The sequence below is a fragment of the Pseudophryne corroboree genome, chromosome 12, assembly GCF_028390025.1.
Source record: "Pseudophryne corroboree isolate aPseCor3 chromosome 12, aPseCor3.hap2, whole genome shotgun sequence".
Taxonomy (NCBI): Eukaryota; Metazoa; Chordata; class Amphibia; order Anura; family Myobatrachidae; genus Pseudophryne; species Pseudophryne corroboree.
In genome coordinates, this window is record NC_086455.1 from 3343102 (window position 1) to 3364718 (window position 21617).

Here is a 21617-nt window from a genome sequence, read left to right on the forward strand (position 1 = left end):
CTCCTCACTGTTATATAATACAGGGGTGCCCAGCCTCCTCACTGTGATAGAATGCAGGGGTGCCCAGCCTCCTCACTGTTATATAATACAGGGGTGACCAGCCTCGCTCCCTCACTGTTACTTAATACAGGGGTGCCCAGCCTCCTCACTGTGATAGAATGCAGGGGTGCGCAGCCTCCTCACTGTGATAGAATGCAGGGGTACCCAGCCTCCTCACTGTGATAGAATGCAGGGGTGCCCAGCCTCCTCACTGTGATATAATGCATGGGTGCACAGCCTCCTCACTGTGATAGAATGCAGGGGTGCCCAGCCTCCTCACTGTGATAGAATGCAGGGGTGCGCAGCCTCCTCACTGTGATAGAATGCAGGGGTGCCCAGCCTCCTCACTGATATAATGCAGGGGTACCCAGCCTCCTCACTGTGATATAATGCAGGGGTGCCCAGCCTCCTCACTGTGATAGAATGCAGGGGTGCCCAGCCTCCTCACTGTGATAGAATGCAGGGGTGCCCAGCCTCCTCACTGTGATAGAATGCAGGGGTGCCCAGCCTCCTCACTGTGATAGAATGCAGGGGTGCCCAGCCTCCTCACTGTGATAGAATGCAGGGGTGCCCAGCCTCCTCACTGTGATAGAATGCAGGGGTGCCCAGCCTCCTCACTGTGATAGAATGCAGGGGTGCCCAGCCTCCTCACTGTGATAGAATGCAGGGGTGCCCAGCCTCCTCACTGTGATAGAATGCAGGGGTGCCCAGCCTCCTCACTGTGATAGAATGCAGGGTGCCCAGCCTCCTCACTGTGATAGAATGCAGGGGTGCCCAGCCTCCTCACTGTGATAGAATGCAGGGGTGCCCAGCCTCCTCACTGTGATAGAATGCAGGGGTGCCCAGCCTCCTCACTGTGATAGAATGCAGGGGTGCCCAGCCTCACCTGATCGCCAGCTGTATTTGGCATGAGATGAGCCTTTGTATAGTCCAGGTGGGGGGGGCTGTTAACCCTTTATCACCCAGTGTACATGGGTTGATAAGAGGCCGTACAGTTATGCAGGGCATGTCTCCCCTCCCCCATCCGTTCTCCTCTGTTCCTATGTCTCCTTTATCTGTACAGTTTGGATAAAAGCCCAGTGTCAGATTCCTCACAGAGGCAGCAGTGCAGGACCCGCAGCCACCTTACCGCTGCCCCCCATCTCTCTCTGGTACGTCCGCTGGGGGTCTCTTTCCCTGCCTGGTAATTGCATTTTCTATTGTAAGTGAGAAATGTCCAGTATCGCTGAGTGCCAGAGGACTGCTGTGTGCTGATAAGATGCATTGTATAGCACCAGTAGCTGCTGTGAGGCTGACGTGATTGTAGCATGCCTGTATTGCTTTGTATCCCGGGAATATGCGGACTCTTGCAGCGGCTCCCTCATTACATCAGTTCTAGCTCTGTGTGTTTCCTGTGTTATGTAGAGGTAACGTCCCTGTGATATGTTGCTGCTGTCTGGGCTCCATTGGTCAGTATAGTGCGGGACGCAGAATTTCGATAAGATGCCCTGATGTGAACACAATCATTTATTGGCAGATATTCTATCCACCAGAACCCTAACACATAGGCACAGATGCCAGCTCTGTGGGTACTGATATATGACTTTGCCTGGCATGGAGGGGCAATAATACCTGGGAGACAGAACTTGCCAGTTAAGAGATTTGGGAGAAAAAAAATGTAGCTCATAAATCCCTCATCTGCTTTAAGGTCCTTAATCCCTATTATATGTCATGCTGTGTAATGCCAGGGCTCCCGGGGTGCAATCACTGTAACTACTACCATACCATGCTGCTATTCTGTGCCTGAGATCAGTGAGAGTGGCATGGTTGCTGAAGGTATGTCATGTTGTGTTATGCCACAGCTCCCAGTGTGCAATCACTGTTATTACTACTATTCTATTCCTAGTATCAGTGAGGGTGAAATGGTTGCTTGGTGTGTGCCATGTGCAATGCCACAGCTCCTGGGGTGAAGTCATTGTGATTTCTACCATACTGTGCTGCTCTTCAATGCCTGATATCCGTGAGGGTGACATAGTTGGTGCATGTGTGTCATATTATGTAATGCCACGACTCCTGGTGTGCAATCACTGTCATTTCTACCTGACCACGCTGCTATTTCACCCCTAATATCAGTGAGGGTGACATGGTTGCTGGGTGTATGTCTGCATGTGTAATGCCACAGCTCCCAGTGTGCAATCACTGTAATTACTTCCTGACCGCACTGCTATTCTATGCCTGATATCAGTGAGGGTGACATGGTTGCTGAGTGTATGTCAGCATGTGTAATGCCACAGCTCCCAGTGTGCAATCATTGTAATTACTACCTGACTGCACTCCTATTCTATGCCTGATATCAATGAGGGTGACATGGTTGCTGGGTGTATGTCTGCATGTGTAATGCCACAGCTCCCAGTGTGCAATCACTGTAATTACTTCCTGACCGCACTGCTATTCTATGCCTGATATTAGTGAGGGTGACATGGTTGCTGGGTGTATGTCAGCATGTGTAATGCCACAGCTCCCAGTGTGCAATCACTGTAATTACTACCTGACTGCACTCCTATTTTATGCCTAATATCAGTGAGGGTGACATGGTTGCTGGGTGCATGTCCGCATGTATAATGCCACAGCTCCCAGTGTGCAATCACTGTAATTACTTCCGCACTGCTATAATATGTCTGATATCAGTGAGGGTGACATGGTTGCTGGGTGTATATCTGCATGTGTAATGCCACAGCTCCCAGTGTGCAATCACTGTAATTACTTCCTGACCGCACTGCTATTCTATGCCTGATATCAGTGAAGGTGACATGGTTGCTGAGTGTATGTCAGCATGTGTAAGGCCACAGCTCCCAGTGTGCAATCACTGTAATTACTTCCACACTGCTATTATATGTCTTATATCAGTGAGGGTGGCATGGTTGCTGGGTGTATGTCTGCATGTGTAATGCCACAGCTCCCAGTGTGCAATCACTGTAATTACTTCCTGACCGCACTGCTATTCTATGCCTGATATCAGTGAGGGTGACATGGTTGCTGAGTGTATGTCAGCATGTGTAATGCCACAGCTCCCAGTGTGCAATCACTGTAATTACTTCCACACTGCTATAATATGTCTGATATTAGTGAGGGTGACATGGTTGCTGAGTGTATGTCAGCATGTATAATGCCACAGCTCCCAGTGTGCAATCACTGTAATTACTTCCACACTGCTATAATATGTCTGATATTAGTGAGGGTGACATAGTTGCTGAGTGTATGTCAGCATGTGTAATGCCACAGCTCCCAGTGTGCAATCACTGTAATTACTTCCTGACCGCACTGCTATTCTATGCCTGATATCAGTGAGGGTGACATGGTTGCTGAGTGTATGTCAGCATGTGTAATGCCACAGCTCCCAGTGTGCAATCACTGTAATTACTACCTGACTGCACTCCTATTTTATGCCTAATATCAGTGAGGGTGACATGGTTGCTGGGTGCATGTCCGCATGTATAATGCCACAGCTCCCAGTGTGCAATCACTGTAATTACTTCCGCACTGCTATGTCTGATATTAGTGAGGGTGACATGGTTGCTGAGTGTATGTCAGCATGTGTAATGCCACAGCTCCCAGTGTGCAATCACTGTAATTACTACCTGACTGCACTCCTATTTTATGCCTAATATCAGTGAGGGTGACATGGTTGCTGGGTGCATGTCCGCATGTATAATGCCACAGCTCCCAGTGTGCAATCACTGTAATTACTTCCGCACTGCTATGTCTGATATTAGTGAGGGTGACATGGTTGCTGAGTGTATGTCAGCATGTGTAATGCCACAGCTCCCAGTGTGCAATCACTGTAATTACTTCCTAACCGCACTGCTATTCTATGCCTGATATCAGTGAGGGTGACATGGTTGCTGAGTGTATGTCAGCATGTGTAATGCCACAGCTCCCAGTGTGCAATCACTGTAATTACTACCTGACTGCACTCCTATTTTATGCCTAATATCAGTGAGGGTGACATGGTTGCTGGGTGCATGTCCGCATGTATAATGCCACAGCTCCCAGTGTGCAATCACTGTAATTACTTCCGCACTGCTATTATATGTCTGATATCAGTGAGGGTGACATGGTTGCTGGGTGTATGTCTGCATGTGTAATGCCACAGCTCCCAGTGTGCAATCACTGTAATTACTTCCGCACTGCTATTATATGTCTGATATCAGTGAGGGTGACATGGTTGCTGGGTGTATGTCTGCATGTGTAATGCCACAGCTCCCAGTGTGCAATCACTGTAATTACTTCCTGACCGCACTGCTATTCTATGCCTGATATCAGTGAGGGTGACATGGTTGCTGAGTGTATGTCAGCATGTGTAATGCCACAGCTCCCAGTGTGCAATCACTGTAATTACTTCCGCACTTCTATAATATGTCTGATATCAGTGAGGGTGACATGCTTGCTGGGTGTATGTCTGCATGTGTAATGCCACAGCTCCCAGTGTGCAATCACTGTAATTACTTCCTGACCGCACTGCTATTATATGTCTGATATCAGTGAGGGTGACATGGTTGCTGAGTGTATGTCCGCATGTATAATACCACAGCTCCCAGTGTGCAATCACTGTAATTACTACCTGACTGCACTGCTATTATATGTCTGATATCAGTGAGGGTGACATGGTTGCTGGGTGTATGTCTGCATGTGTAATGCCACAGCTCCCAGTGTGCAATCACTGTAATTACTTCCTGACCGCACTGCTATTCTATGCCTGATATCAGTGAGGGTGACATGGTTGCTGAGTGTATGTCAGCATGTGTAATGCCACAGCTCCCAGTGTGCAATCACTGTAATTACTTCCGCACTTCTATAATATGTCTGATATCAGTGAGGGTGACATGCTTGCTGGGTGTATGTCTGCATGTGTAATGCCACAGCTCCCAGTGTGCAATCACTGTAATTACTTCCTGACCGCACTGCTATTATATGTCTGATATCAGTGAGGGTGACATGGTTGCTGAGTGTATGTCCGCATGTATAATACCACAGCTCCCAGTGTGCAATCACTGTAATTACTACCTGACTGCACTGCTATTATATGTCTGATATCAGTGAGGGTGACATGGTTGCTGGGTGTATGTCTGCATGTGTAATGCCACAGCTCCCAGTGTGCAATCACTGTAATTACTTCCGCACTGCTATTATATGTCTGATATCAGTGAGGGTGACATGGTTGCTGAGTGTATGTCCGCATGTATAATACCACAGCTCCCAGTGTGCAATCACTGTAATTACTTCCTGACCGCACTGCTATTCTATGCCTGATATCAGTGAGGGTGACATGGTTGCTGGGTGTATGTCTGCATGTGTAATACCACAGCTCCCAGTGTGCAATCACTGTAATTACTTCCTGACCGCACTGCTATTCTATGCCTGATATCAGTGAGGGTGACATGGTTGCTGGGTGTATGTCTGCATGTGTAATACCACAGCTCCCAGTGTGCAATCACTGTAATTACTTCCTGACCGCACTGCTATTCTATGCCTGATATCAGTGAGGGTGACATGGTTGCTGGGTGTATGTCTGCATGTGTAATACCACAGCTCCCAGTGTGCAATCACTGTAATTACTTCCTGACCGCACTGCTATTCTATGCCTGATATCAGTGAGAGTGACATGGTGGCTACAAGTTTTCTGTAATAAATGTAGATGCCTGTAACAATGCTCTTTTCAGACTCTCACCTGTAGCGCCAGGCACTGGGCAGCTTATAAACCACAGACAGCAGTCCTTTGATCCAGGTGTTGTTATTTGGCAGCGTTGGCCTGTGTAATGGTGAATGACTGGCATACATTGTTATGTAGTGAGTAAGGTACTGGAACATGGGATGTATAGGATGATCCCTGATGTCTGGGCTGGAGGTGTGGGTGAGTGGCACAGCCTGTGCTGGAATGTGAGAGGGTTAAACGCTGTGTACAGTGCTGCCTTCCTTCCTCTCCTGTGTCACTAGCAGCAGGTAAATAATCTCTCTGCCAGCAGTGTGCTATCCGGAGCCAGACGCTGCCTGACTGCATGTTCCGGGGCTGCCAGCAGGTACCGTGTGTGTCTGTGTGCACAGTGTTACTGTCTGTATATTGTCACTGTGTGTGTGTGGGGGAAGGGGGGGGGGTGCAGTCAGGGTCAGTGTTACTGTGTGAGACAGGTGTAGCAAGGATTGACAGTTGTATAGTATCTCGATGTGTATGTGGGGAGGTGTACAGGTTTTCAGTATTGTGTAGTGTTACTGCGTATCTGTAGGGGTGTGGGGTGGGATGCAGTCTTGGTGAGAGTTGTGTAGTGTTACTATGTGTGACAAGTGCAGCAGCTGGTCAGTGTTGTGTAGTATCACTGTGTGCGGGTGTAGGGTAGCAGCTGGTCAGTGTTGTGTAGTATCTGTGTGTGTGTGTGTGTGTGTGTGTGTAGGGTGGCAGCTGGTCAGTGTTGTGTAGTATCAGTGTGTGTGTGCAGATAGGGGGGGGGAGCAGGTTAGTGTTGTGTAGTAACTGTGTGTGCAGAGAAGGGGGGGGGTTTGGAGCAGGTCAGTGTTGTGTAGTATCAGTGTGTGTGTGCGGGGGTCTGGAGCAGGTTAGTGTTGTGTAGTATCAGTCTGTGTGTGTATGTGCAGAGAAGGGGGGGGTGATTGGGGCAGGTCAGTGTTGTGTAGTATCAGTCTGTGTGTGTGTGCAGAGAAGGGGGGGTGATTGGGGCAGGTCAGTGTTGTGTAGTATCAGTCTGTGTGTGTGTGTGTGTGTGCAGAGAAGGGGGGGTGATTGGGGCAGGTCAGTGTTGTGTAGTATCAGTCTGTGTGTGTGTGTGTGTGTGTGTGTGCAGAGAAGGGGGGGTGATTGGGGCAGGTCAGTGTTGTGTAGTATCAGTCTGTGTGTGTGTGTGTAGGGAAGGGGTGATTGGGGCAGGTCAGTGTTGTGTAGTATCAGTCTGTGTGTGTGTGTGCAGGGAAGGGGTGATTGGGGCAGGTCAGTGTTGTGTAGTATCACTGTGTGCGGGTGTAGGGTAGCAGCTGGTCAGTGTTGTGTAGTATCTGTGTGTGTGTGTGTGTGTGTGTGTGTGTGTGTGTGTGTGTGTGTGTGTGTAGGGTGGCAGCTGGTCAGTGTTGTGTAGTATCAGTGTGTGTGTGCAGATAGGGGGGGGGAGCAGGTTAGTGTTGTGTAGTAACTGTGTGTGCAGAGAAGGGGGGGGGGGGTTTGGAGCAGGTCAGTGTTGTGTAGTATCAGTGTGTGTGTGTGTGTGTGTGTGTGTGTGCAGAGAAGGGGGGGTGATTGGGGCAGGTCAGTGTTGTGTAGTATCAGTGTGTGTGTGTGTGTGTGCAGAGAAGGGGGGGTGATTGGGGCAGGTCAGTGTTGTGTAGTATCAGTGTGTGTGCAGAGAAGGGGGGGTGATTGGGGCAGGTCAGTGTTGTGTAGTATCAGTCTGTGTGTGTGTGTGTGTGTGTGTGTGTGTGCAGGGAAGGGGTGATTGGGGCAGGTCAGTGTTGTGTAGTAACAGTGTGTGTGCGGGGGTGGTGGTGTTGTGTTTGTGTAGGATCACTGTGTGTACATGTGGATGCCAGTCTGTGTGTGTGTGTGTGTGTTTATCAGTGTGATACACTTCCTCTGTGACGCGCAGTAGCAGCACACCAGTCACCTCGGGCATAGGGAATGGTGCAGTGACTGGCACAGTTTCCCGGGAGGGCAGAGAAGTGGAGAGAGCTCACTGGTGACAGTTCTGCAGTGTGGGCACCATACCACTCCACATTCCTGATGAGCCGCCATGATGTGTGAGCCCAGCTGTGCCCCCAGAGCAGAGGCCCCATACGCTGCACGGTGTGCGGGATTGGAATGTACGTGTCCCGCTCTCACTTCCTCTGATCAGTGTTATCGGATTAATGAGTGACCGTGTCTCTGGCAGGAATGTGTGTGTGAGGCGCTCCCTGCCGTACGTCACCTGGGTACACAATCGCTGTTTTGCCGCCATTCCCCTCACTTTCTCTGTAGGCAGGAGATTTGGGAATAGTCCCTGTGTATTGATCTGTCCGGTCTCTTAGCTCTCTGATAACCTCTGACCTGGACGTCCTCATGATGTTCCCAGAGATGGCGTGTGTCTGTGGTGCCCTGTTCCCACTTCACCCCCACTGTGTCCCTGTGCCCATGTCATGGTGCAGACGGGCTCTCTGAGGTGCCAGGCAGGGTGACCCTGGGTAAATATCCCCTTTGTGTACATGCCAGTGCCCGTGTCATGGTGCAGACGGGCTCCCTGAGGTGCCAGGCAGGGTGACCCTGGGTAAATATCCCCTTTGTGTACATGGCAGTGCCCGTGTTATGGTGCAGACGGGCTCCCTGAGGTGCCAGGCAGGGTGACCCTGGGTAAATATCCCCTTTGTGTACATGGCAGTGCCCGTGTCATGGTGCAGACGGGCTCTCTGAGGTGCCAGGCAGGGTGACCCTGGGTAAATATCCCCTTTGTGTACATGGCAGTGCCCATGTCATGGTGCAGACGGGCTCCCTGAGGTGCCAGGCAGGGTGACCCTGTGTAAATATCCCCTTTGTGTACATGGCAGTGCCCGTGTCGTGGTGCAGACGGGCTCTCTGAGGTGCCAGGCAGGGTGACCCTGGGTAAATATCCCCTTTGTGTACATGGCAGTGCCCGTGTCATGGTGCAGACGGGCTCTCTGAGGTGCCAGGCAGGGTGACCCTGGGTAAATATCCCCTTTGTGTACATGGCAGTGCCCGTGTCATGGTGCAGACGGGCTCTCTGAGGTGCCAGGCAGGGTGACCCTGGGTAAATATCCCCTTTGTGTACATGGCAGTGCCCGTGTCATGGTGCAGACGGGCTCTCTGAGGTGCCAGGCAGGGTGACCCTGGGTAAATATCCCCTTTGTGTACATGGCAGTGCCCGTGTTATGGTGCAGACGGGCTCCCTGAGGTGCCAGGCAGGGTGACCCTGGGTAAATATCCCCTTTGTGTACATGGCAGTGCCCGTGTCATGGTGCAGACGGGCTCTCTGAGGTGCCAGGCAGGGTGACCCTGGGTAAATATCCCCTTTGTGTACATGGCAGTGCCCGTGTCATGGTGCAGACGGGCTCTCTGAGGTGCCAGGCAGGGTGACCCTGGGTAAATATCCCCTTTGTGTACATGGCAGTGCCCGTGTCATGGTGCAGACGGGCTCCCTGAGGTGCCAGGCAGGGTGACCCTGGGTAAATATCCCCTTTGTGTACATGGCAGTGCCGATGTCATGGTGCAGACGGGCTCTCTGAGGTGCCAGGCAGGGTGACCCTGGGTAAATAGCCCCTTTGTGTACATTGCAGTGCCCGTGTCATGGTGCAGACGGGCTCTCTGAGGTGCCAGGCAGGGTGACCCTGGGTAAATATCCCCTTTGTGTACATGGCAGTGCCCGTGTCATGGTGCAGACAGGCTCCCTGAGGTGCCAGGCAGGGTGACCCTGGGTAAATATCCCCTTTGTGTACATGGCAGTACCCATGTGTAGCATCTTGGTAATGTAGTTGTGAGGATACCGGGCTAATATTTTGCTCAGTCTGCTGGCTGGCCTCCTGGAGGTACCTCATGTGACACCTGATGGTACCTGGTGCCTCGAAACAAATCCTCCTAGTCCTCAGTGTACAGCAGGCACCTGTGGGGATGGGCACCGCTGGATTCGGTACCTGCATAGAGGTAGGTGGTTACTTAGTCCCCCCCCCCCCCCCCGCCCCTAGTCCTCAGAGTACAGCAGGCACCTGCGGGGATGGTCACCGCTGGATTGGGTACCTGCATAGTAGTGGGTGGTTACTTAGTCCCCCCCCCCCCCCCCCCCCAGTCCTCAGTGTACAGCAGGCGCCTGCGGGGATGGGCACCGCTGGATTGGGTACCTGCACAGTGGTGGGTGGTTACTTAGTCCCTCCCCCCCCCCCCCCCCCACGCCCCCAGTCCTCAGTGTACAGCAGGCGCCTGCGGGGATGGGCACCGCTGGATTGAGTACCTGCATAGTGGTGGGTGGTTACTTAGACCCCCCCCCCCCCCCCCCCCAGACCTCAGTGGACAGCAGGCGCCTGCGGGGATGGTCACCGCTGGATTGGGTACCTGCACAGTGGTGGGTGGTTACTTAGTCCCTCCCCCCCCAGTCCTCAGTGTACAGCAGGCGCCTGCGGGGATGGGCACCGCTGGATTGGGTACCTGCACAGTGGTGGGTGGTTACTTAGTCCCCCCCCCCCCCCGCCCCCAGTCCTCAGTGTACAGCAGGCGCCTGCGGGGATGGGCTCTGGGAAATCTGGTACATGTGGGGAAGGAGCAAAGAAAACATATTTGACCATTAAGGATCGTTCACCTCCATCCATGTCCCATCAGTGTGTAAGTGGTAGAAGCCGGCCACACAGCTGACCGGTACGTCTGGCCCATCTTGGCTGAATGCTAGTGGGAGAAGCCTCTGGGGGACTGGGTGCACCACCTGCTCGGTGAGCATAGATCTATAGGTGTACCTAGCAGTCTAAATCAAGACACCATAAAATATGTATATTCTGCTGAATTATAACTGGTATATACCGCACGGCTGAGCGAGAGGAGATGCCTCAGTATGCCCAGTACCCTTCAGCTGTCAAAATGGAGTGTCAGCTCTTTGGGGTATTTTGAATGATCGCAGCCTGACTGTACAGAGCCGTGAAGATGATGCGTTACGGAGATGTGAGTGCGTCGTATTTTCCTGGTTGTACTGTTTATCAGGTTAGAGGACATTGACGGGGCCGAAAAATGCAGCCAGGCAGGTTACTGCCTATACAGCAGCCATAGTGCTGGGGCAACTGCAGGAGGAGTCACCAGCAAGCCCAGGACCGTCCGCCAAGCCTGTGCGTGCTGTACTATTGCCACAGATGCACAATATCTGTGTGTGTGTGTGTGTATGTGTATATATATATATATATATATATATATATATATATATATATATATATATATATATATGTATATGTGTATGTTCCATAAATCAAAGAAATAGAAATGAGGGAATGTAGTGGCTCCAGGGGCTGCACTCATGGTGGAAAGTCGCTTAGCTGAAGGATGTCTTGTTTTTGGGTATTAACGTTTGGCTGACTGTTACAGATCTACTCTCCTGTCACTAGAGACCTGTCTGACACCACCATGGGCAGGTTTCACTCCATATGTTGTGTTGTCTCTGATTCTCAACGTGTCCTCTCCCTCGCTCTCCTGTCTAGAAAGGCCTCTCAGTGAATGGAAAGGAATATTCATGGCGAGATGGCTGACCAGTACATGCCTATCGGTCAGGGGGTCCAGATCCGATTCATTGACGACCTGAAGGAAAACCGAAAACCAAAAAGCCGAAGGTCCAAGCAAGAGTCCTATGGCGTGGCCGTCCGCGTGCAAGGGATAGACGGGCAGCCGTTTGTGGTGCTGAACAGCGGGGACAAAACCAAATCCTCTTATGGCGTGCAGATCAAAACGGACAACGCTTACGGAAACTTGTCTCCCAACCCCACGCCCGAGTACCAGGGGATCACTTCAAAAGCCACTAGGACGGTCCGATCCATTAGCTCGGAGTCGGAATTACCAGATAACCCGTATGAAAATAAGGGGTATGCCCAGGTTGGCTCGCTGTACAGTAGCACGTCTGATGAGGAGCAGAGCGCCAGGCCAAGGAACAAGCCCCGGGCCCTACAACCTGCCCGCCGGGAAGAGCTGAAGAGGTCCCAGTCACATGGTTCCTTAGTAGACACTGAATTAGACGACTCCTATGGCTTTGATGGGCATTACAGTGAGAGGTCCTACACCCTTGACACTACCTACTCCCAATCATCTAGCAGCCGCAACAGCCTAAGAAAGACGGACAATGGTGGGTACAAACCAGCGACTAGTCAGCAACCGACTACCTTTTCCTCACATTCATCGCTGCACAGGAACAACGGCCTTTCCTCATCACCAAAGCTGGCGAGCGAAGACATAGACACGAAGCCACTCTCCTCCGTAGATTCACTTATCAACAAATTTGACAGCAAGGTCCAGATGAGGGGACGGACGGCTAGGAGGAGCCAGGCCATGAAAGATGAGAGGAAGCGATCTCAGAGCCTTGATGGACGGAGGCCTCACCAGGATACGGCGGACTCCAGAGAGATACAAACCACAGAGAGGAATGTACAACAAGAGAGGAACCAAGATCTCAACATGGCCAGCCGACCTTTTAACAGACAGCCAGTGGAACGTCAGGACGTCAATAAGACCAAGCTGACGACGGAGTGGCTGACACAAATGGTGGAGGAACCGGTGACCCAGAGACAGCAGCAGAGTACTGTCCAATCGGAACTGCAGGTAACTTAGAAGTGTTGTCATTTACACTTTGTCTCCTGATACAAAGAGGAAGCGACTAAGTTGAAGTTGCTTCTCTTGTGCACTGTAAATGTAATCGTTATAAGTGTCATAGCTTGCTTTTTGTCCTTGTCACCAGTTGAAGAGCACCCCAGACCTTCTGAAGGACCAGCAGCAGGATGGAAGCGATCCCACCCGTGAGATCATCTATAATATCCTCCGGGATGGGTTAGTGTGTCTGAACTGCAAACTTTTGTCTCCTTTACCTCTTTGTGTTTAGTCTGTTTCTGTGTGTGTTATACCAGTTTTTGTATTGCTTAGGTCCAATGACAGTGAAGCTTTTCTGCGCAAAAAGACCAATCTTCTCCTGGAAAAGTTTCAGTATTTCCGGGTAAGCAAGCAAAGAAAAGGCATGGTCTTTCAGCTCTTGTTACTATACGGAGCTGTCCTCCGTCTGACTTCTCTTTGTTATACAACTGGACCTGTAGGCTGTATTGTGTAGAAGAGTCTGCTGGCCTTAACACCATCTGCTGTGGTTGACGTACTCACAACCACAACTGTCGCTCAGTATAAACGGTGGGAAATGGTCTTCATTGTAACTTAAGTGACTAACTGGTGATATCTCTGTAGGCGTCCCCGGCAGAAGACACCCGGACTCTGGTCTCTCAGAAGAAGGAACTGGAGAGGAGAGTTTCTGAACTGCAGCAGCAGCTGGATGATGAGATAACGGTAAGATCGCAACGTAATGGTGGAAGCCGTATCCACCTTTATACAGTCATCGCAATGACATGTACAAACTCTTTATACGATATGTGGTTCATACACTAGAAAACTAGTTTTTTCAGGTTACCATTTTAAGAAGGATTAATAAGAACCCCATATCCGTTCCCACAGACCAGGATGAGGCAGGAGGTCTCTAGAGATCGTCCCAAGGCCTCCATGCAAAAGTTGGAGATCCAGCTGGAGGAGAACATGGAGGAATGCAAGAAGCTGAAGGAACTCTTAGAGAAGAAGAAGAATGAGCTGAACTCCATGTCTCAGGAGTAAGTGCCGCATCCTCCATGTCTGAGTAGCGGTCAGGAGGTTAGACTTTGAACGGACATTCCTTTTGTCAGGTCTTCACACGAAATAGACACATCTGGTATTGTACAAGTGCCCAGTTATCAGCTGCCGTCCTAGTAGTGTATGGAGAAAGATGGTGGCTCACACCGTATGTAACACAAGAGGAGACAGATCTAGCTTACCATCTAGTAGTATGATTAGAAATAGCATAGCTTGGAGAGGTTTTTACAGGTTTATGACTATGTGAGAAGGGGAGGATTCACTTTACAGCTACAAGTTAATGTGTAACATTGATATCAGTATTCCCTCACCTTGGAATAGATGGTGAATTCAGGTCCCTGATAGCACACACTATGGGATGCTGCATTTATTATAAGGGCTGTAGCGCCACCTGCAGGCTCTTATCTGGTATACAGCTCTGGCATGTCTATAGCTTTATCCTGAAGACCACCAGCCATCTTTATACCACAGTTGAGGTTTTATGATTTGGCAGCAGCTGAGCTGGGAAAGGTCTGCTACTGTTTCTTACCAGGCTGCATATGATATATGCTGACTTATCGCCTGGGCATCGTGCCCGAAGGACTGGTCTCAAGCTTGGCGATCATTTCCATGCCTTAAATTTGCATTGACATTTCTGATTGTGGTGTTCTGTCTGGATATTGTTGTATTATGCCCCTCAGTCACCCCTGCAAAGTCACAAGTCCTTCTGGGTGGTCTTATCTCTAGACCCAGCGCTGGGGTATGTAGTTGTGCCATGTTAGGAGTAATAAAGGTGTGTTGTGCCCTCTGACCACCTTGAGGTGGCGCTGTGGTGCTGTAGACGAGCTACCGGAAGCTATCTCTCGTACTGTGGGTCGGTGACCGTTGCCTTCTGTTGGGACAGGTTAATTGAGGTGCGGATGAGCAAAGAGCAGGTGGAGACGAAGCTGAGGTCGCTGGAGGTGAAATTGTTGGACGCCAAGGAAGAGGTGAACCAGCTACGAACCAAGGGGCTGACTGGAGACAAGCATGCCCTACTTAAGGTACACTCTAACCCCTTCTGTCTGACCCCAGGCAAGCTGCACCCTTGTGTGCTAGCTTGATGCCATGGCTTGCTGTAGGTGCCGCTGCTAGCGCCTGTTTTACAGAGGTGGGTAAAACGGAGCCTCTGCACTATTGCCAGCTTCACTAACACAATCGATAACGCCAATTAGTCACATTCAGTCCTGAGAGACCCATCACGTGTCCATAGTCCTTCCCCGGGAATATAATGTCCAACAATATGAGAGACTTGGCCTATATAGCCCATATATGGCTATGTCTGCCCAACGTATGATATCCATATTGTCCGTATTAGTCTTCAGAAGTGTGAGCTCTTTAGTAAAAGCCCCCCAGAATGCATAAGGTCCCACCACACTCGCTCCGCCCCTGTAGGAGCTGCAGGAGGAGCTGGACGAGGTGCAGCATATTCGGCTGAAGCAGGAGGAGCTGCTGAGACAGAAGGAGCGAGAACTGACTGCTCTGAAGGGGGCGCTGAAAGATGAAGTGGCCAATCATGACAAGGAGATGGAGCATGTGAGGCAGCAGTACCAGAATGACATGCAGCAGCTGAGGAGGAACATGGACAACGTGTCCCAGGTACCAGAGAGGGACAGGGGTATACACTCTCTAGTGTAGAGTTCCATTATACATCTCTGTCCGGCCAAGTTGTGTGTTCTGCCATGCTGGGTGTATGACATGCTTCAGACGGTGACGGGTTCTAACATATAACAGAAAAATGTGCATGCTTCATAAGTCTTCTCGTCCTACATCTACTGGTTACCCCACAAGTCCTGTGTCTGCTCGTTATGCCGTCTGTCCTGCCTCTTCTAGTCGCCCCGCCTGGTCCTAGGCCTCTTCTAGTCGCCCCGCCTGGTCCTAGGCCTCTTCTAGTCGCCCCGCCTGGTCCTAGGCCTCTTCTGGTCGCCCCGCCTGGTCCTAGGCCTCTTCTAGTCGCCCCGCCTGGTCCTAGGCCTCTTCTGGTCGCCCCGCCTGGTCCTAGGCCTCTTCTGGTCGCCCCGCCTGGTCCTAGGCCTCTTCTGGTCGCCCCGCCTGGTCCTAGTCCGCCTCCTCGCCATGCTTGTCCCTAGGCATTCTAATAACCCGTTTTATGTCGTCTTCTTCTTCTGCCTGTCCTACATCGAATCCTCATCCCACCTGTTATGTCCTCATCCTGTCATCCCTTCATTCCTGATCTATTGCCTCAACCTCTCGGCCTGTATTTTCATCTGTCTGTCCTGTCACACCACTACCCCCTCCCCTCATCTGCCAGTCCAGCCACACGTCTAACCCCATCTGTGTTATCCCTTCTCTCCATCCGGCTGTGAGGCCACCACCCTGTCACTCTGTCCCAGCCAGGGGCGCTCAGTCCTGTCCTCTCGGCTGTAGCGCTGTCTGTATTTGCTCCCTAGGACCAGCTGAGCCTGGAGTCTGAGCGGCAGAAGATAAATCAGGTTGTGAGGAATCTGCAGCGAGAGTTGGAGGAGAGCAGTGATGAGATGAACCAGTGGAAAGAGATGTTTCAAAAGAATAAAGAGGAGATGCGCAGCGCAAAGCAGGAGTGAGTATCTGCAGCTCATTTGACTCCAGCTGCTTCCTCATGGGGACTGTGACTGCAGCTCATCTGACTCCAGCTGCTGCCTCATGGGGACTGTGACTGCAGCTCATCTGACTCCAGCTGCTGCCTCATGGGGACTGTGACTGTAGCTTATCTGACTCCAGCTGCTGCCTCATGGGGACTGTGACTGCAGCTCATCTGACTCCAGCTGCTGCCTCATGGGTCCTGTGACTGCAGCTCATCTGACTCCAGCTGCTGCCTCATGGGGACTGTGACTGCAGCTCATCTGACTCCAGCTGCTGCCTCATGGGTCCTGTGACTGTAGCTTATCTGACTCCAGCTGCTGCCTCATGGGGACTGTGACTGCAGCTCATCTGACTCCAGCTGCTGCCTCATGGGTCCTGTGACTGCAGCTCATCTGACTCCAGCTGCTGCCTCATGGGGACTGTGACTGTAGCTTATCTGACTCCAGCTGCTGCCTCATGGGGACTGTGACTGCAGCTCATCTGACTCCAGCTGCTGCCTCATGGGTCCTGTGACTGCAGCTCATCTGACTCCAGCTGCTGCCTCATGGGGACTGTGACTGCAGCTCATCTGACTCCAGCTGCTGCCTCATGGGGACTGTGACTGTAGCTCATCTGACTCCAGCTGCTGCCTCATGGGGACTGTGACTGTAGCTCATCTGACTCCAGCTGCTGCCTCATGGGGACTGTGACTGCAGCTCATCTGACTCCAGCTGCTGCCTCATGGGGACTGTGACTGTAGCTCATCTGACTCCAGCTGCTGCCTCATGGGGACTGTGACTGCAGCTCATCTGACTCCAGCTGCTGCCTCATGGGGACTGTGACTGCAGCTCATCTGACTCCAGCTGCTGCCTCATGGGGACTGTGACTGTAGCTCATCTGACTCCAGCTGCTGCCTCATGGGGACTGTGACTGCAGCTCATCTGACTCCAGCTGCTGCCTCATGGGGACTGTGACTGCAGCTCATCTGACTCCAGCTGCTGCCTCATGGGGACTGTGACTGCAGCTCATCTGACTCCAGCTGCTGCCTCATGGGGACTGTGACTGCAGCTTATCTGACTCCAGCTGCTGCCTCATGGGGACTGTGACTGCAGCTCATCTGACTCCAGCTGCTGCCTCATGGGGACTGTGACTGTAGCTCATCTGACTCCAGCTGCTGCCTCATGGGGACTGTGACTGCAGCTCATCTGACTCCAGCTGCTGCCTCATGGGGACTGTGACTGCAGCTCATCTGACTCCAGCTGCTGCCTCATGGGTCCTGTGACTGTAGCTTATCTGACTCCAGCTGCTGCCTCATGGGGACTGTGACTGTAGCTCATCTGACTCCAGCTGCTGCCTCATGGGTCCTGTGACTGTAGCTCATCTGACTCCAGCTGCTGCCTCATGGGTCCTGTGACTGTAGCTTATCTGACTCCAGCTGCTGCCTCATGGGGACTGTGACTGTAGCTCATCTGACTCCAGCTGCTGCCTCATGGGGACTGTGACTGTAGCTCATCTGACTCCAGCTGTTGCCTCATGGGGACTGTGACTGTAGCTCATCTGACTCCAGCTGCTGCCTCATGGGGACTGTGACTGCAGCTCATCTGACTCCAGCTGCTGCCTCATGGGGACTGTGACTGCAGCTCATTTGACACTTCTCTCCGGGTTCCAGGGTGTTGCAGTTGAAGCTGGAGAAGGAGGAGTGTGAGGATGAGCTGAATGAGATGAAAGACCGCTTCTCCCTCCTGCAGTCAGAGCTGGACCAGGTGAAGAAAGGCTCTGTAGATCCGGGGGAAGTTGATACTGCGAGAAAGGTTTGCTCTATTATAATTACTATAACTTATTCCATGGCGCTGTTCACTTGTAGAACATGGTACCTAGACTGATATATGCAGACTCCTGAGCTTAGAGTGCCGGAGCCCTGACAGCTGGTTGGGTGTGTCTAGCATGTATAGTACATAATACAGTCTCCAGTAGTCTGCAGGGCATCTGTTGTGAAATGAGTGGCCTTATACCGCGCTCTTACACAGAACGGTCTGGGCCGATTGTCAGGTAAAGGAGGCAAAGGCTTTTCCTGCAGTATTGATAGAATAGGGGGAATGTAACGCGGTCAGCGGACAGTCTGTGAGTGGCAGTAATGCAATGCGGTGAGAGAAATAATTCCTGCTGTACACACACCCTGCATTACATGTCATCTGTCTGGCAGGACCTTCAGCGGTTCCAGGAGCAGGTCAAGCAGCTCTTACAGGAGAAACAGCGGCTGGAAGATACTTTGCACCAGCGGGACAGGGAGCTCTCTGCCCTGAAGGGGGCGCTAAAAGACGAGGTGTCTGGTCACGACCGCGAGACGGAAAAACTACAGGAGCAGTTCAACAGGCAGCTGCAACAGACCAAGAAGGACTACGACGAGCTGCTGAAGGTGAGGCTCCAGGCCTGATTTAGAGGCCTTTGGTGTGTGGTCTTTGTCTTACGTTGACCTTGACCTACACGTACATATCTGGCAGGGTTGTCTGTCTAATGGACGAGCCAGGATAGTCTCCTTGACATCATAACACGTCATGTAACACGAGAAACACTGTCCGATGTTCTGTTCTGCCAGCATAGGTCAGATGTAAAAATAACTAGCTTTCTCCCTAAGGTCCAGTTTTGGGGCCTGTGACCAGGGAACCTCAGCTGTCTGCAGCAATAAGCCAGGTCCGATTGAGCCTGAATGATGCGTGACTTTCTCTGTCCACAAGTGTTTGTCCAGACTAGGAGAAGATTTAGCAGCTATATAGGACCTAGCTGGATGAGATTGCATTTGGAAGAGTTAAGCACGGGACCTGCCCCCTCCATGACTAATTGTTTCATTCACCTAACAGTGACCACCTGATCCTGTGTAATTATCGGGGCTCCACATAAAATATCCTGTGGCTTTGTATCCCTTCGTGTAAATGTCTCCTCTGCATTATCCTTCACAGGAGCTGCCGCGTTTCCAGGATCAGGTACAGCAACATTCCCAGGAGAAACAACGGCTGGAAGACAGCCTGCACCAGCGGGACAGGGAGCTCTCTGCCCTGAAGGGGGTGCTGAAACAGGAGGTGTCCGGACACGACCGCAACACAGAGAACCTGCGGGATCAATTCAACAAAGAGCTGCAACAGACCAAGAAGGACTATGAGGACCTCTTCAGGGTGAGGATCTGAGCTCAGATATGCCTCGGTCCAGAACGTGATAAAGGAACACACAAAGGGCATAGGCGAGGCAGTGAGATGTCACGAGCCGCCTCCACCATTAGTGTGGCCCTAAATACTGTCCTCTTCTTCCTTGTAGGTCAAGAAGAATCTAGAGGATGAGAAGGCCAACTCAGACCGCATGCGACAGGTGATTGAGAACTCTCTGCAGGATGCCCGGGATGAGAACGATGATCTCAGGAGAAAGATTTTGGGACTGGAGGCCCAGCTGAAGGAGATGAATACGTTCTGTGACGACCTCCAACGCGCAGAGGCCCGGCTCAAGGACAAAGTCGGCAAACTAGAAGTGAGTGTTGGGGTTCTACAGTAGGAGGTCGTAGGCCCAGGGGGGAGATGTTTAATTTATCTCTCCCTTTAAGGCTGAAAAGAAGAGGATGGAGGAGTCTTTGGGAGAAGCCACCGACCAGGGCCAAGAATTTTCCACGGTAAGGAGGGAACTGGAGAGCCGGCTGGACGAGGCTCAGAGGAGCTTGAAGCGTCTTACGTTGGAGTACGATGAGCTACAAGAGTGTTACCAGGAAGAAATGAAGCAGAAGGACCAGCTGAAGAAGACCAAGAACGAGCTGGAGGAGCAAAAGCGTCTGCTGGACAAGTCCATGGAGAAGCTGACCAGAGAGGTTAGTGTTGGGGGAAACCTCATGATGCTTGGGGCTGGCTGGTACCGATGTGTCCTCATACATCTAGCCTCAATGCGCCATGCAGTACGAGTGAGCCGCCAGGTCCTGCGCAACTCTTAACGTCCGGCGGTTTTTGCCAATAATGTGCCTTAGTCATAACGCAATGTGACAAGAAGACTGTGTAATTTGATGTATGCCATGTGTGTAAAGCAAATTATCAAGCAACTGGGCAAAACCATGCTGCCCTGCAGGGGGGGCAGATGTAACATGTGCAGAGAGAGTTAGATTTGTTTCTGTGCAGGGTAAATACTTTTACACTGCGATTTTAGATTTCAGTTTGAACACACCCCACCCAAATCTAACTCGCTCTGCACATGTTACATCTGCCCCACCTGCAGTGCAACATGGTTTTGCCCAGTTGCTTGATCATTTGCTTTGCTTACAAACAATCGGACCTTGTATATGGAGCAGAACAGAACTTGTATTGGAAGAAAGCTGCAACTGCTACATTGTATACAGTCGCACACACATACAAGTGTCGTGTATCAAATTAATCCGCACCATGCGTTGTGACTAAGATGCGTTTTCAGCGACACTAGAATATCCTCACGTGACCTGGCGCGCCAAGAGGGGCTGTTTGGTGCGGCTGCAGCAAAGATGCATGAGGACATGCCTGTACATGGTCCGATTCATGGTTCTCACTGGTGTTTCTCCTTCCTCAGCTGGACAACATGTCAAACGAGTCTCGGGACTCTCTCCAGATCTTGCAGAAGCAGTTGGAAGAGTATAAGGAGAAATCTCGCAGGGAGATAACGGAGACTCAGAAACAGGCCAAGGAGAAGGTGGCCGATTCAGAGAGACTGCAGATCAGCATGGGCCGGCTGCAGGAGGAAGTAAGTAGCCCCGCTCCGAAGAGTTTGTTACAACTGGACAGTTGCTGCCGGAAAGTCTTCTGCCTGCTCCTAGAAACCACATTCTGTAGACAGAGGAATCTGTAGGGAGCAGCCATATTGTTAGATTGCATGGCGAGAGAGCGAATCCTGTACATAGACAGGAAGGTAGGTGATCTAGCATCTGTCATGGATCCCAGTGTGTTCACTAAACATTACTCCAGCTGTAAGACGCTGACAAACAAGGAAGTATCCTTCTATCCTGTGCAGTGTCAGTAGGTGGCGCTCTTACTCACCAGCGTACTCACTGTACCTCTATTCCCAGGTGCAGCGGCAGAAGCAAGCGCTGCAGGAGAGTCAGACCGAGCTGGAGAACGCATTGCTGGACAAGCAGATGGTCAGTCAGAGACTGCAGAGCCTGGAGCAGGACATAGAGTCCAAGAAACGCTTCCAGGATGACCGCTCCCGACAGGTGAAAGGGCTGGAGGTGAGTGTAGAGACCGAGCGATGTGGAACGCACTTTCTTATGTTCCCCAGCAGCACAGAGTATATCAGGAGATGAGGGATGTGTCAGTGAGGACAGGGCTGCATGTGACAGGGGCAGTGACATGATGTGAGGGGGGAATGGAGGTAGCAGGAAGCCACAGGCTGAGAGTTATATAGTGGAGGAGCAGTGTCCCCAGCAGCACAGAGTGTATCAGGAGATGAGAGATGTGTCAGTGAGGACAGGGCTGCATGTGACAGGGGCAGTGACATGATGTGAGGAGGGGAATGGAGGCAGCAGGAAGCCACAGACTGAGAGTTATATAGTGGGAGGAGCAGGGTCCCCAGCAGCACAGAGTATATCAGGAGATGAGTGATGTGACAGTGAGGACAGAGCTGCATGTGACAGGGGCAG

At 51.5% G+C, this 21617-nt stretch overlaps 1 protein-coding gene across 7 annotated transcripts in view; it reads left to right on the forward strand.

The window, feature by feature from the left end:
* The window catches only part of CGN (cingulin), a 48220-nt gene that overhangs the window by 14358 nt on the left and 12245 nt on the right, over positions 1 to 21617 (forward strand). The window contains exons 1-16 of one of the 7 annotated variants that reach the window (XM_063946685.1): positions 1126 to 1190; positions 11236 to 12343; positions 12480 to 12568; positions 12662 to 12731; positions 12971 to 13069; positions 13235 to 13383; positions 14286 to 14424; positions 14816 to 15019; positions 15832 to 15980; positions 17652 to 17793; positions 18186 to 18398; positions 18940 to 19152; positions 19292 to 19498; positions 19572 to 19829; positions 20552 to 20722; positions 21045 to 21206. In XM_063946685.1, the coding sequence (XP_063802755.1) occupies positions 11252 to 12343; positions 12480 to 12568; positions 12662 to 12731; positions 12971 to 13069; positions 13235 to 13383; positions 14286 to 14424; positions 14816 to 15019; positions 15832 to 15980; positions 17652 to 17793; positions 18186 to 18398; positions 18940 to 19152; positions 19292 to 19498; positions 19572 to 19829; positions 20552 to 20722; positions 21045 to 21206 (3357 nt within the window). In that variant the 5' untranslated portion in view covers positions 1126 to 1190; positions 11236 to 11251. Of the gene's footprint in view, positions 1 to 1125; positions 1223 to 6018; positions 6096 to 7694; positions 7879 to 11235; positions 12344 to 12479; positions 12569 to 12661; positions 12732 to 12970; positions 13070 to 13234; positions 13384 to 14285; positions 14425 to 14815; positions 15020 to 15831; positions 15981 to 17651; positions 17794 to 18185; positions 18399 to 18939; positions 19153 to 19291; positions 19499 to 19571; positions 19830 to 20551; positions 20723 to 21044; positions 21207 to 21617 lie in introns of those variants that run through there. The other 6 variants (XM_063946684.1, XM_063946683.1, XM_063946686.1 and 3 more) reach the window with 6 other exon arrangements.